The sequence below is a fragment of the Dendrobates tinctorius genome, unplaced genomic scaffold, assembly GCF_039654945.1.
Source record: "Dendrobates tinctorius isolate UK_male_01 unplaced genomic scaffold, ASM3965494v1 ptg000187l, whole genome shotgun sequence".
Lineage (NCBI taxonomy): Eukaryota > Metazoa > Chordata > Amphibia > Anura > Dendrobatidae > Dendrobates > Dendrobates tinctorius.
The window spans coordinates 1,918,440-1,933,180 of NW_027361854.1; the positions used below are offsets into that span (position 1 = coordinate 1,918,440).

The following is a 14,741-nucleotide window of genomic DNA, read 5'->3' on the forward strand; positions in this document are numbered from 1 at the left end:
ACCCTTTTTGGTTCTGCACCAGGATAAGGTGGTTTTGTGCCTTCCTTCCACCTAAATGAGGATATCGTCCTCCCGTCACTTTGTCCGGCTCATCCTCTGGAGCGTTCTTTGAGCAAGCCTAGACCTGGTGAGGGTGGGATGGGTTTATCTGGCCACGACTGCCCCCTTAAGGAAGACTGACTTTTTGTCATTCCTGATGGTGCTCGAAGAGTTCTTCCGGCCTACGATTGCTCGCTGGATCAGGACTGCGATCTTGGAGGCTTACAGGGTCAAGAGCAGAGTGCCTCCCCCTGGGATCAGGGTTCTTTCTACCCAGGCAGTGGCTGCCTCCGGGGCTTTGAACCATAGGGCTTCTGCTCTACAACTTTGCAAAGCGGCAAGTTGGTCTTCCACACGTTCACCAAATTTTATAAGGTCCTTACCTACGCCTCAGTTGACGCCAGCCTAGTCAGAAAGATCTGGCAGGCCGCAATAGTGAGTTTTCTGACATCAATGAAGCTTCATATTCCCTCCCCAGGGACTGCTTGGGGACATCCCATGGTTCCTGTGTCGTTCCCCCCCCCCCCCCCCCCCCCCCCCCCCAATGAAGCGATAGAGAAAACAGGATTTTTTGTTGCTTTCTGTAAAATCTGTTTCTCAGAGCCTTCATTGGGGGACACGGCTCCCTCCCAAGTTGAACAGCTTCTTACTATATTATATTGTTACATTTTTAGTTTTTCTGTGGTTTGTCTCATTTACAGATTGCTTCTCCTACAGCTTTCTCACTAACTGAATATACTATTTCCTGTCGGTGGGGTGTACACTGCAGAGGAGGAGCTAACTTTTTTGTGCATAGTGTCAGCCTCCTGACACTATTTTACGGTAAGGAACAAAAATCCTGTTATAGCAACTATGCTCATGTAAATCAGTTTGTAAGTGATTACTTCATATACCTTTCCCTTTAAGTCTTAGAGCTGCAATGAACCTGTGAACACTTGTGCCTACTCAGAGCTTCCTGCAGATTAGAGACCGTTACGTCAGGGGCTCTACAATTGTGTCTTGGCCGGAATCGAAAGCCGGATGCCGTTTTTGCTTTCAAAAGTCAAACTGTAATTTTTTTTTTTTTTTTTTTCCTATTTATCACTGGCCATGTGCCCAAACAGTAGCTTTCCAGCATGCTCGGGAGACAAATTGTACAAACTTTGGGGCCATTTTCCCCAGTTACCATTGTGAAATGGGAATTATTTTTTTTTTTTTTTTTTTGTCCCTTTCAGTAACTGTATACACACTTGTACAAAAAGCTTAGATGGCTGTTAAATCGCTGACAACCCCCCCCCCACTAGAGCAAACATTCCAGAAAGAGTATAAGATGATGCCTGCAGATTGGACTATATTTTTAGTGACTTGTTTCCTTTTAATATAACAAGTTTAGAGGATTGTATTGGTACACTTATTTAGCTGACTTTCTAATCGCATGAAGAGGATTTGCTTTTCAACACTGAAATTGCAACACAAAGTTGAAAAGTCAAGACATTATGCAAATCAGAGGATGAGTAGACCGGCTAATACATAAATTGTGAGGGGTAAAAAATAACCCTCTTCAAAACTTCTATTTTTATACTGCATAGTGTGATCAACGCACTCTATGGTAAGGCATGTAAGTACTTGTATTGATTCCTTTTGATCCATGATGTTAATGGTTGTCTGGGGATTATTCAGCCACCCTGAATGCACTTGGGCAAAGTAACATCCATTGCTGGCAGTTCACTTTGCAATTGCTAACCATATGTGCTTGATGGGAGACAAGTCTGGAGAGATGGTAGGCCGTGGTAATGCATTCATTTAGATTTCTGGTTGAAAGTCATAGCTAGAAGACTTGTTTGCCAGGACATCCCTTATTGCAGAAAACCATAGTACAAAATACCAAGCAACTAACTTTAAATGGATTGTGCAGGCTTGGGGTGGGGGTTGGCCTCAAGTCTGTAGTCACACTGGCTGCATACTTGTGAAACCGCATAGTACGTGCTTGACACATAGTAAAATGTTACACACACTCCAAAAATAAGATAAAATATCCTCAGATATGTACCCTACCACTTCCTTTCGAAGCCACAATTCCTCAGCGGTGAAACGTGCGTTGAGGCTGCTGTTTGCTACTACCTCTATAGCAACAGTGACCACAGATAATATACCCAATTAAATATTTAATAGTTGTGTTTTATAATAAAAATATATACTTAGGCCATAAGCTAGGTTGCAATGTTGTCAGATGTGTATGTACATACATGTAAATGGCCTAACTTGTGTACCTTGTAGATGACTACCTAATGTCTTGATGTCTGAGTCCTCTGATTAGCCATATGGTCATTTGACAAGACAAGTGTAGTAGGGAGGCAAACAGTAATTTCTTTATCGCCTTATTGGGGGACACAGAATACCATGGGTGTATGCTGCTGCTAGGAGGCTGACACTATGCAAAAACAATAAAATTAGCTCCTCCCCGGCAGTATACACCCACCGACAGGCACCAAGCACCTCAGTTTGTGCTTAGTGTCTGTAGGAGGCGGACCGGGATCTCCCCAGATCCGCTTTTTTCTTTTCAGGTTTAGTCTGAACTTTTTAATTTTTCCCTCTTTTGTCTTTTAGGTTATTTTCCATCGGGAAACAGGGTGTAGTTGTCACCCTGATTTCCCATATCATGCGGCTGAGCGAGCAGTGTGGTGTCATCCACATCGCAACTCTCAGTACCGCAGGCAGGACTTTTCCCTTTCGCCTTCCGGTGATAAGGGTTGTGGACAGGTGGCTAGTCCTTGCCGAATCCCCCTCCTCACCCCTCTCTCGGGACAGGGCTGAGAGGAAGACGGCGATCGCAGGTATTTCAAGCCGTCTTCTGCAGGATGCGGGTACAGAGGACTCCCTTTCCCCCAGCGGCCTGCCGTTTCCCCGTGGGCCCCTGTGGTCATCCTCTTCAGGGACGTCAGGTAAGTGCCTGTACGTTCCCTCCGGCCCCCGCATAAGCTCCAGTGCATGGGAGAAGTTGGATCTTGGGATTACAGGTCCACTGTTTTGAATCTCCCGCCATTTTTGCCTGCCGCGCGCTCTCACAATGGAACTATCCCTTCCCCTCTTAGTCAGGGAGACGCTGCGGATTCCTTCACTCACCGCAGCAGCGTCGCAAGCAGGGGACCGCTTCATATTTCATCCTGAGCGCGGTATGTCGGGGTGGGCAAGGGGTTGCAGCGCCGGCGCGGGCGCCGTCACTTTCACTTTCACTTTCCCCTCAGCCAGGGGAATTTCTCTGCTCCCTCCTCCATTCTTGAGCGCGCTCTTTCAGCGCGCCTTTTCTAGCCCATCACAGGGCTTCTTTCTCTTTGGAATGCCAGCCTCCCCTCTCTGTCATGCCCCCTCCGTCGCTGGTAGCCAATCACGGCGCAGCCGCTAAGCTCCGCCCCCCATCTTCCAGCACAAGGATTTCCTGGTTATCTCACTCCTTCCTGCGCTGTTTGGGGGACACTTCAGCGTTTTCTGCTGCTCACAGAATCTCGGTAGGCTCTGCTCTGAGGCAAAGATTAGCTCCCCTCAGCAGTTATTCCATAAATCCTGCGGCCATTCAGTGCAGTCTACTTATGCCCAACCCTTCAGGGGATCTCTGCTTCAGGCCCACCGCTATCTATTACGCCTGTGCGCGCTGTAAAAAGAAGTGGGCATCAGGTCAGTCGTCTCCATTCTGCCCCCCCTGCAGTCCTTCCAATATGTCAGCATCTCAGGAGCGCACAGAGTCCCGGGCGGAGGGCGCTCTTCCCTCCTCTCTCTCCCCGGAGTGGGCCGTTACAATGTCACAGTCTGTGTCTGACTTGACAAAAGTATCACAGTCGCTGGTCCAGGTTTTAGAACGATTACCTCAGCTATCCTCAGCCACCTCTGCCCCGACCACCTCTCGGGGTGAGTCGTCCGCACCTGACCGCGACCTTCAGAGAGACAGACGGGGAAGGTCTTCTAGGAAGCGGGCTCGGTCCTCTTCGTCCTCGAGCTCGCAGGGCCCTTCTGCTCCCAGGCCTCCTTCTCCTTCCTCAGATGACAGCCTTCAGTCAGGCGATGATTCTCATTCGGAAGCTAGCTCTGAGGGGAACAGCGTTTCTAAAACGCGGGACATGGTCGATAGTTTGCTTGCAGCTATCTTCCAAACACTAAAACTTAAACAGGATGAGGCTCCAGCTCAGGAAGGCTCGGTTGTCCTTAGACGAGCCAGACCTCCGTCCCGAACCTTTCCCAATCACAACGATTTTAATACTACCTTAGCCAAACACTGGGAGCGCCCTGAACAACGTTTCTCAGGCCGCAAGTATTTGGACGTTCTGTACCCCTTTGACGCAGAACTGCTCTCAAAGTGGTCCAAGGCTCCAGAGGTAGATCCTCCAGTATCCCAGATAGCCTCTAAAACGGTTCTCTCTCTTCCAGACGGGGCGTCGCTCAAAGATCCTTCTGACAGGCAGATTGAATCTCTGGCTAAATCTATCTTTGAGGCATCTGGCACCTCTCTCTGCCCTATTTTCGCATCCGCCTGGGTGGCGAAGGTCATTTCCGCTTGGGCAAAAATTCTTCGCAGAGGCATCTTAGCGTCAGCTCCTCAAGACGAATTGGCAGATCTTGCAGATCAGATTAACCAGGCGGGAAAATACCTTTTGGCCGCGGCCGGCTGCGTAGCAAGGGCTAACAGCAACATAGTAGCTGTACGCCGAGTCCTTTGGCTAAAGTCATGGAATGCGGACACTACTTCGAAAAAGTCGCTTACCAATCTGCCATTCCATGGCTCTAGGCTCTTTGGAGCAAAGCTGGATCAGATAATTTCCGATGCCACTGGAGGCAAAAGTACTTCGCTTCCCCAGTCTCGACCAAAACGCCCCTTCAACAGAAGGGGGTTTCGACCATTCAGGCCTTTTCGTCCCTTCTCTGCCACGGAGAGGGCCACTCAACAGGATCGGCCGCCTGCCACCAGGGAGCGGGATCAGAGGAAACCTTCCTACAAACCCGCTCCTCGCTGGAGATCTAGAGGACAATATTCCAGATCTGCAGGAGCCAATTCCGGCAGATTTTCGTCTAAGTGACGGGTCACCCCCACCTGGAATTCCTTCCAGGGTGGGCGGCAGACTTTCCTTTTTCGCGGATGCTTGGCTGTCCGTTGTAGACGACGCTTGGGTCAGAGAACTCGTCGCATCCGGTTACAAAATCGAATTTGCTTCACTCCCGAACAGACGGTTTTTCCGGTCTCGGCCTCCGACAGCGGGCCCAGATTCCGGGTTTTCTGCAGGCCATTTCCTCCCTTCTTTCCGCCGGAGTCATTGTTCCCGTTCCCTCAGACGAACGGTTTTCCGGGTTCTACTCCAATCTCTTTGTAGTCCCGAAGAAAGACGGCTCTCTTCGTCCTATTCTGGACCTCAAATTGCTCAATCGCCACGTGAAGATTCTCCATTTCAGGATGGAGTCTCTTCGGTCGGTGATTGCTTCCATGGAGCCCGGGGAATTTCTCTGCTCGGTGGACATTCGGGATGCCTATCTCCACATTCCAATATGTGTGCAACATCAGAAGTATCTTCGATTTGCGTTTCAGGGAGACCACTTTCAGTTCACAGCTCTTCCTTTCGGCCTGGCTTCAGCGCCCCGGGTTTTCACGAAGGTGATGGCGACGGTGATGGCCATCCTTCGCTCCAGAGGGATCCTCATCATCCCTTATCTGGACGATCTTTTGATCAAGGGTTCGTCTCGCCAGGACTGTCTCCGGAGCCTTCAGATAACCCTGGACACTCTCTGCCGCCTAGGTTGGCTAGTCAACAAGGAGAAGTCCATTCTGGTCCCCACCCAGCGTCTGACCTTTCTGGGTATGGAATTCGACACGGAGCTAGCCCGTGTTTTTCTTCCAAAGGAAAAGTTTGCAACTCTGTCCAAGTGCATCAAATCTCTCAAGAGGCCTGTTCCCATTCCCATTCGGTTCGGCATGAAGGTCCTGGGGAAGATGGTGGCCTCCATGGAGGCAGTGCCCTTTGCGCAGTACCACCTTCGCCCTCTCCAGCTGTCTCTGCTTTCAGCCTGGGACAAGACCACGATGTCCTTGGACCGTCCTATTCGGCTTCCTCTCAGAGTGAGGCAGTCTCTCACTTGGTGGCTACGGCCAGCGTCAGTTCTCCAAGGGAGGTCCTTCCTTCCTCCTCAGTGGCAAATCCTCACCACCGATGCAAGCCTTCTAGGATGGGGAGCCGTGTTCCATCAGAAAGCGGCCCAAGGACGCTGGAAGCCACAGGAGTCTCTCCTTCCAATCAATCTTTTGGAGATCAGGGCGATTTTCCTTGCCCTTCTTCACTGGCAGCCCCTCCTTTCCGGCAAGCCGGTCCGCATTCAGTCGGACAACGCCACGGCCGTGGCGTACATAAACCATCAGGGGGGTACGCGCAGCAAACAGGTAATGTCAGAAGTGGCCAAGATATTCCGCTGGGCAGAACGTTACGTTCCGACAATCTCTGCCGTCCATATTCCAGGGGTGGAAAATTGGGCAGCCGACTTTCTGAGTCGCCAGGGCCTAGCGTCCGGCGAATGGTCCCTGCACCCCGCGGTTTTCTCTCAGATATGCGACCGTTGGGGCACCCCGGATGTCGATCTCATGGCATCTCGGATGAACCACAAGGTACCGCAGTTCGTAGCCAGGTCCAGGGACCCTCTAGCCGTCGCATGCGACGCACTGGTGACTCCGTGGTCCCAGTTTCAACTTCCGTATTTGTTCCCGCCTCTGGCATTGATCCCTCGGGTGGTAAAAAAGATAAAATCAGAAGGCGTACCAGTGATTCTAGTTGCTCCAGATTGGCCAAGACGGCCTTGGTACGCGGAGCTGGTCAACATGCTCGCGGACGTTCCCTGGAGGCTTCCGGACCGTCCAGACCTTCTCTCGCAAGGCCCCCTTTACCACGAGAATTCTCAGTCTCTGAGTTTGACGGCATGGCCATTGAGACCGCAATTCTAAAGGAATCAGGTCTGTCCAGTCAGGTTATTCAAACTATGATCAGAGCCAGGAAACCAGCCTCTTCCCGCATTTACTATAGGTACTGGAAGGCTTTTTTCCGTTGGTGCGATGATAGCAAAGTCTTCCCAATGTCGTTTTCTATCCCGTCTATCCTAGGGTTTCTTCAAGCTGGGTTAGACGCGGGTCTGTCCCTCAGTACGCTCAAGGGCCAGGTTTCCGCTCTCTCTATCCTCTTCCAAAGAGAGCTAGCTTCTCTACCACAGGTCAAGACTTTTCTACAAGGGGTTTCCCACGTGGCTCCCCCTCATCATTCGCCAATAGACCCGTGGGATCTCAACCTCGTTCTTAGCGCGCTCCAGAAGGCGCCGTTCGAGCCTCTCCAGGACATTCCTTTGTCCCTTCTCTCTTGGAAGGTCACCTTTTTGATCGCCATTTCCTCCATCAGAAGAGTTTCTGAATTGGCCTTGTCATGTCGTTCCCCTTACCTCATTCTCCATCAGGACAAAGCCGTCCTCAGGCCCGTTCCTTCTTTTCTTCCAAAGGTGGTTTCCGCTTTCCATATCAATGAGGATATCGTCCTTCCTTCTTTTTGTCCGGCTCCATCTCATCCTCTTGAGAAGTCTCTCCACAAACTGGACGTAGTTAGAGCCCTGCGTGTCTATCTTGCCAGGACCTCTTCCTTCCGTCTGTCCGATTCCTTGCTAATCATCTCTGAAGGTCGCCAGAAGGGCCTTCCGGCTTCCAAATCCACGATCGCTCGCTGGATTCGTTCTACCATTCTGGAAGCGTATCGTCTTCAGGAAAAGCGCCCCCCTCCGGGAGTAAGAGCTCATTCCACCCGGGCTGTGGCGGCTTCGTGGGCTGCTCGTCACCAGGCCTCGGCCATGCAAATTTGCAAGGCTGCAACCTGGTCATCCTTGCACACCTTCACGAGGTTCTACAGGGTTCATACCCAGGCCTCGTCTGATGCTGTGGTTGGTAGGAAGGTTCTGCAGGCGGCGGTGGCTCACCGGCCGACCTGAGCCTTTCGGTTACTTTCGTTCCTTTTTGCTGTTCCCACCCTTGGGACTGCTTTGGGACGTCCCATGGTATTCTGTGTCCCCCAATAAGGCGATAAAGAAAGATGGATTTTTGGTTCTTACCGTAAAATCTCTTTCTTGGAGCCTTCATTGGGGGACACAGCACCCTCCCTTTTTCAGTTGTACCGTGTTGGGTCTTAGAGTCCCCTGTTGGGTTGGTACATATGGTTCGAGTTTTTTTCTCGTTGCTTCTCCTACTGCTTTTTCACCAACTGAGGTGCTTGGTGCCTGTCGGTGGGTGTATACTGCCGGGGAGGAGCTAATTTTATTGTTTTTGCATAGTGTCAGCCTCCTAGCAGCAGCAGCAGCATACACCCATGGTATTCTGTGTCCCCCAATGAAGGCTCCAAGAAAGAGATTTTACGGTAAGAACCAAAAATCCATCTTTTGTGCTTCTCTTCTGTCACATTTGAATAAGTGTACATTTTTTGTAGATATTTTGAGTTTTGTGTGTAACATTTTACGGTGTCAAACTCTTTGATATATGAATATGCATGATTTGATTCCCATTACCTTGTTAAATAGGCTTCATATAAATTTTTTTTTTTTTTTTTCCTCACCCGTGAGGGGATTATATTTATCTTTGAGAGGATCATTAGGTTTGTGGCATAAACGTACTAAAATGGCCCACAGCGTGTCTTTACTTCTCTCATCCAGCACATCTGGGACATCATTGGTCAGCAACTGGAAAGGGAGCTGGCAGCGGAAGACTGACTTGCATGGTGGATCTTTTCTCAAATACATGCACTTGCATACTTTGGCATGTCAATTAAGTTATTAATGGTTGCCTGTGTTGCACTCAAACTTTCAAAAAAACCTATTAACATGTTTGGTTTTTTTTTTGTTTTTTTTCTCATCAATTGTCATAACCCCATGACTTTTCCTTCTTGCTGTTGCAATTTCATAGTGAGTGTATTTCCAAATCACATAGACATAAACTTGCCCCCCCTTCCCCTACAAATCTTAGTTTCCACTGGAGGAACAATTGAGTAAACTAAGATTCAACTCCTTGTGTCCTCGGCAGGAATGACTGTCACTCTGAAGGGCCACTACCATCCCTAATGCCTTCAGTGGAAGAACTTCGTAATGTGTGGGTCCCCTATTCCTTGAAGATGAAACTTTCTAAAAACAAAGAGTTGGAGGTTCTTAATTGTTCTGAGAATGAGGAGGTATAGTTCCTATAAATCTTTTATATTTAAATTTTGTTTAAGTTTTTAACTTGTCCGGCGCTAAAGATGCCTTCTTAAAAGCATCTGCTGTACAATAGCCGACTGGTTTGGTCTCAAATATTAATGTTTATTGCATACTTAACTAATTTTCACCTTAACCAAGAATTGTGGTGGGTGTTTTTTTTTTTTTTGTTTTTTTTTTAGACTAGTCAGGTAGAAGATAATGCAGATGAAGCCACAAATGTGTATGACCTAATGGCGACCGTCAATCATGTATTGGATCCCCGCACAGGTGGCAGCTTGGTAGCACACATAAAAGTGGGAGAGACCTATCACCAAAGAAAGGAGGTGAGTGTTGGAAGACATTTTTCAAAGTGGTTTTTGTCAAGCCACCAAATGGATTCTTAATGGGTGACCAAAATAAATCTCTGGTTCCAACTCTGTTTCTTGGCATGCCTCCACCATATATAGTGTCTGTATTGGTCACTTACATGGACTTCCCAGTGGCATTAGTTGGATATATAAAATTTCATAAGATGTGGGTTTTCTAAATTATTTTTTTTTTTTTTTTTTTTTTTTTTTAACTATTACATTTTTTACTTTTTTGCTCAGGGAGTAACACATCAACAGTGGTATCTGTTCAATGATTTCCTCATTGAACCTGTGGATAAGGTAAGGATAACCTAATACAGAAATGTTGCCTTTTGAGATGAAGGGGGTAAACCTTAACTAACTTTTCTTGTGTTCAGTGTGAAGCTGTACAGTTTGACATGAATTGGAAAGTACCTGCAATACTGTTCTATACTAAGAGGAACCTGAATTCAAAATTCAACTTGACTAGTAAGACTTCATTCCACCCACCCATCACCTCCATCAAATTCACTTTTCTTTACCAGTAACTGATTAAATATTTCCTTTAGTTAAAAATCCAATTGAAGCTAGTGTGTTACTGGCAGAAGCTTCTCTAGCAAGGAAACAGAGGAAGTGTCACGCAACCTTCATTCCATTACTGCTGAATGAGATGCCACAGGCAGGAGAACTGGTGGGGCTTGATGCAGAGTTTGTTACCCTAAATCAGGTAAAGCAGTAATCGTTAAAACACTTCTTGGCAAACTCCTGGACAAAACGCATGCATAAGTTGACTTGGATCTGGCTACAATATAGCATTAACATTAGTTTTATTTTTAATCCAAATTATCTGTTCCCTGTGAGAACAAAATCCTTTAAGTAATAGTCTACACAATCACTACATCAATGTAGTGAATTTATGCACCATTCCAACATCTTGTGGTTGTGTTAATTTTAACAGGAGGAAGCTGAGCTACGGAGTGACGGTACAAAGTCTACAATAAAACCTAGTCAGATGTCTGTTGCTCGTATTACTTGTGTTAGGGGGCAGGGACCTAACGAAGGTGTCCCATTCATTGATGATTATATCTCCACACAAGAACAGGTTAGTTTTTTGTACTCCATACAACACTTGTGCACTTTAACACATCGGTGTTTGTTGTACATGTTTGTTCTTTCCAAGAGGAGAGAAGAAAAGAGAAAAAAAACTGACCTCCCAGTAGTCATGATTTATCATTTATGTACAGTATTGACTCTAGTTTAACCACTTATCAGTCCTGCACTATACATTTTCTTGTGAACTGGAGTTTTAATTTTACTTGTTATATTCATGTTGCGGGGAGATGGTTTGAAGCCGGGAGAAGTGTTCTGTATTTGAGTGGTCACACTGATCAAAATATTAATCAATCAAGGTCACACATTAAACTTCATTTAAGGCATTTTTGCAATCGATATGGCATACTTGTAAGAGTTGCATGCTGTTGAAGTGCCATCACTGCTGCTGTCGCAGCAGCAGAGACCGGTGTACAGTGGTGGAAAAATGTTTTTGTGAAGAATGTAACTTTCTTGTAGGTTGTCGATTACCTTACACAGTACTCTGGAATAAAGCCTGGTGACTTGGATGCCAAGATCTCATCCAAGCATCTGACTACATTGAAGTCCACATACTTAAAACTAAGGTTTCTCATTGATGTAGGAGTTAAGTTTGTGGGTCATGGCCTTCAAAAAGACTTCCGTGTCATAAACTTAATGGTATGTGTTGGAACATTAATTTGAAATTCCATCTTTGTAGCTCTGTCCAGTATCTGAATTTTTTTTTTAATTGGATATAGGTGCCAAAGGATCAAGTGATTGATACGGTTTACTTGTTTCACATACCACGTAAAAGGATGATCTCTCTGCGCTATTTGGCTTGGTATTTCCTGGGTGAGTTTCCACTTCACTTTAATATTTCAAAAGTTTGACATGACTGGCTAGTTTTGAAAGTGTTCTAAAAAATTAAATTTGAATTGGCCACTTTTAAATCTCTACTCGAGGTTCTACTTGTATGGGGATGTGCTGGCAAGCATGTCGACCTTTGCAAGAAATTGTTCTGTTTAATATTGCAGAAGGTTTCTCTATAAAATACAATGTTTTGGAATGTAAAAACCACTGCAGAACTTGCAGCATAATAATTCTGGGTCCTTCTTTCATTCTCCCCCACCCCTCCATAGAACTGTGTGTAGCAACTGTCATTTTCCATCTATGTCAATAACTACAAGTCTTCATTCACCAATAAGTAATTCTTCTGAACTGAGGGCAGTCTGTATTCACTGATCTTTCATTCCTTTGATAAATCAATTGTACATGAAAATCATCTTTGACAGCTTATTATCTAAAAACACTTATTACTCTAACCCCTTCCTGATATTTTTACATTTATGTAATGTCTTGTCCCCTTGTTTATATAAGACTCTTGGTTATCATGCGTTTTTTTTTTTTCCCCTCCCACTTGGCAGATAACTGCTTATAGTCCAAAAATAAGATCATAGTATGTGGCTTTTTAGTTTTGATATTGCAGTAATTGTACCAATTTGTAGAATTTCAAACCATTTTTTATCTTGACATGAACACCATAAAAACAACCTATATTGGAAGAGGGTACAAGTCTGAATCTCCTGATTGGTAGGGGATTTAATGAGGCAAGTTCATATAATAAAGATCTTTAATAGTAGCAGCTAAGTTAATTGGGGCATACAGTCCAAATGATAAATATAATCTAGGCATATATGTTGGAAAATGTCTTGACTTTTTTCTTTTCCTGCTGTTTTATATAGATCTTAAGATACAAGGTGAGACACACGATAGCATAGAAGATGCTCGGACAGCCTTGCAGCTCTATCGCAAATACATGGAGCTTAGTCGTAATGGAAGAGAGCCAGATAACTTCCGCAAAGTATTGAAATGCCTGTATGAAAAAGGACGAAAAATGGACTGGAAGGTTCCAGAACCAGAGAGTCAAAGCAGCCCAAAAAGTAAAGTGGATGCAATTCTTCTTGACCCTGATGCAAATGATGATCTCACATCAGCTCAGTGACTGTCCCTTTACCTCACCTGACTGTCTGCAGCATCTGTTTCTATATCTGGCACTGATCTAGTCTTTTCACTTTCTCACTGACCACTAATGTGTGAAAGATGGCACTTGAATTGTATAGAGCTGCTTTTTTTTTTTTTTTTTTTTTTATAATGTCAAAGTATTTGTAGAAATGATTAGCTTCCTTTTATGTGGAGATAGTTGTGTCTGTGATTGAATTAATGCTTGTTTTTTGTTTTTTTTTGGTTTTTTTTTTTTGTTAATTGACTATCCTTTTGCAATATTCTAACACTTGCATGAATGAGTGTCTACCTTGTAATTACTTAGTTTTCCTAATTCCTTCTCTTGATCAAGCTGTCGAATGCAAAGATCTTCACTTTTTTTTCATTGGATCTTATTTTCATGGTCTCAGGTCTTTGCATAACTTTTCTAATCTATTCTGCATTAAATGGTGACTGGTGCTGTACAGATCCCTACAGTAACTGAGTTGTTCCATGGTAGACTTTTTATTTTAGAATTCACATTTCCTGTGTTAAGACCTTTAAATTTCCTACAGCATGCATGTGTAGATGTCTGTACAATATGTATGTGCAGATTTGTCACATTGATATGACTTGTGCACGAGTAGGTTTCCTTTATCAAAGTCTGAGTTACAAATTACTTGTGCAATTTGCCTAACTGATCTCCAATTTTGTTTTATCCACAGATGCGCCAGTGTATTCTGCTATGGTGGGACTTTAGTGTCCTTTTTTTAAATTTTTTTATGAACTTTGTAGAGTGGAAACTAATTTTCCACTTACTACTTTTATTGATTTGTTTTTTACTTGTGATATCGTTCTGTGAACGCAAACACCTCACTTTTAATAAAACCAAATATTGAATCCAGTGTCTGTTTTATTGGTCGCATTAAGAATTATGCTTCACAAACATCTGTCAGTTGACATTCTTTGAAATGTGAACCTCTCATAGCTTTGCCTGTTTTTAAAGATGTATTTTGCAATATTGCTCAAATAAAGATTGTTGGAGATATTCATTCTTGGGTTTTAAAATGGTTTGTAATTTCCATAGCAATTACACTTTTATATAGAACTTGAAACATAACCCCTTCATTACATCCTCTGTACATGTACAGCGACTTGTGAAGTATTCACCACCCACCCCTTTGGCATTTTCTGTGTTTTGCTACATCACAACCTGGAATCTCACTTTTGTGTTTTGCATGAATTCATTGAAAAAGCCAATGGATCCACCAATCAATAATTGTAGTAGATAAGCAAGGCAGATATGTTATTAAAATATAACTTTTAATGGTTAAGGAAAGAGCCCTTGAGGTCCATTCAAAACAAAATTAACCAATTTCAACCAAAATTCAAAAACCCACCAAAAGAAAATCACTGAAAAAATTAATTTAAAGTGGCCATATAGAATTTTTAGCCAAGCTATAACTTATAACCTTCCCAAGACAGTCTCAAAATTTTCACAAATGCCATTAGTAACATGTATATCAATGCATTAGTAGATAACCTTTACCAAGAGATTATCAGTTCAATATTCTCTCATTCAAATTCAGGACTGAAATGCCCTCCTCGTACTGCTTAAACACCAATAATGGAGCGGTTTAGAAAACATATAACCAAGTGATATCACATTAATGCAGCATATATATGTGCAATGAATATCCCAATAAATCAGCACTTTGGGTGAGATTGTTCCTTCTGTCAATATTCACCAGTGTCTATTTGGTAGCCTTTCAGGTTTTGCTTGACCAAATCCAGTAGGGGGAGGCTTTCACATATAGCTGTACAATACCCTACCATGAGGGCATAGCAATAGACTGAAATATAATGGGTCTCCAATCATCCTACTTTGAGTTCAAGTAACGAACATGCCTATAACTGACTGAAACAGGTTTTGCTAAAGAATATCACTGTTTTCACTTCACCCATGACAGCACACCAGAGAGATCTGCCAAGACAGGAACCTACTGAAATATAAGTGGCTGTACCTCTCCTCCGCTTCAATTGGGTTCCTGTCCTGGAAGGGAATCCCATAATGACAGCGGTGGTGCCTGTCATGCAGTAAAG

The 14,741-nt window shown here is 44.7% G+C and overlaps 1 protein-coding gene across 4 annotated transcripts in view; it reads left to right on the top strand.

Moving 5' to 3' along the window:
• The window catches only part of PAN2 (poly(A) specific ribonuclease subunit PAN2), an 81,176-nt gene extending 67,486 nt beyond the window's left edge, over window positions 1-13,690 (top strand). For 2 of the 4 annotated variants that reach the window (XM_073552223.1, XM_073552222.1), the window contains exons 17-25: window positions 9,092-9,236; window positions 9,441-9,584; window positions 9,849-9,908; window positions 9,986-10,076; window positions 10,157-10,314; window positions 10,546-10,689; window positions 11,157-11,336; window positions 11,417-11,510; window positions 12,401-12,771. In XM_073552223.1, coding sequence (XP_073408324.1) covers window positions 9,092-9,236; window positions 9,441-9,584; window positions 9,849-9,908; window positions 9,986-10,076; window positions 10,157-10,314; window positions 10,546-10,689; window positions 11,157-11,336; window positions 11,417-11,510; window positions 12,401-12,660 — 1,276 coding nt within the window. In that variant the 3' untranslated portion in view covers window positions 12,661-12,771. Of the gene's footprint in view, window positions 1-9,091; window positions 9,237-9,440; window positions 9,585-9,848; window positions 9,909-9,985; window positions 10,077-10,156; window positions 10,315-10,545; window positions 10,690-11,156; window positions 11,337-11,416; window positions 11,511-12,400; window positions 12,772-13,363 lie in introns of those variants that run through there. The other 2 variants (XM_073552225.1, XM_073552224.1) reach the window with 2 other exon arrangements.
• The last annotated feature ends 1,051 nt before the right edge of the window (window positions 13,691-14,741 follow it).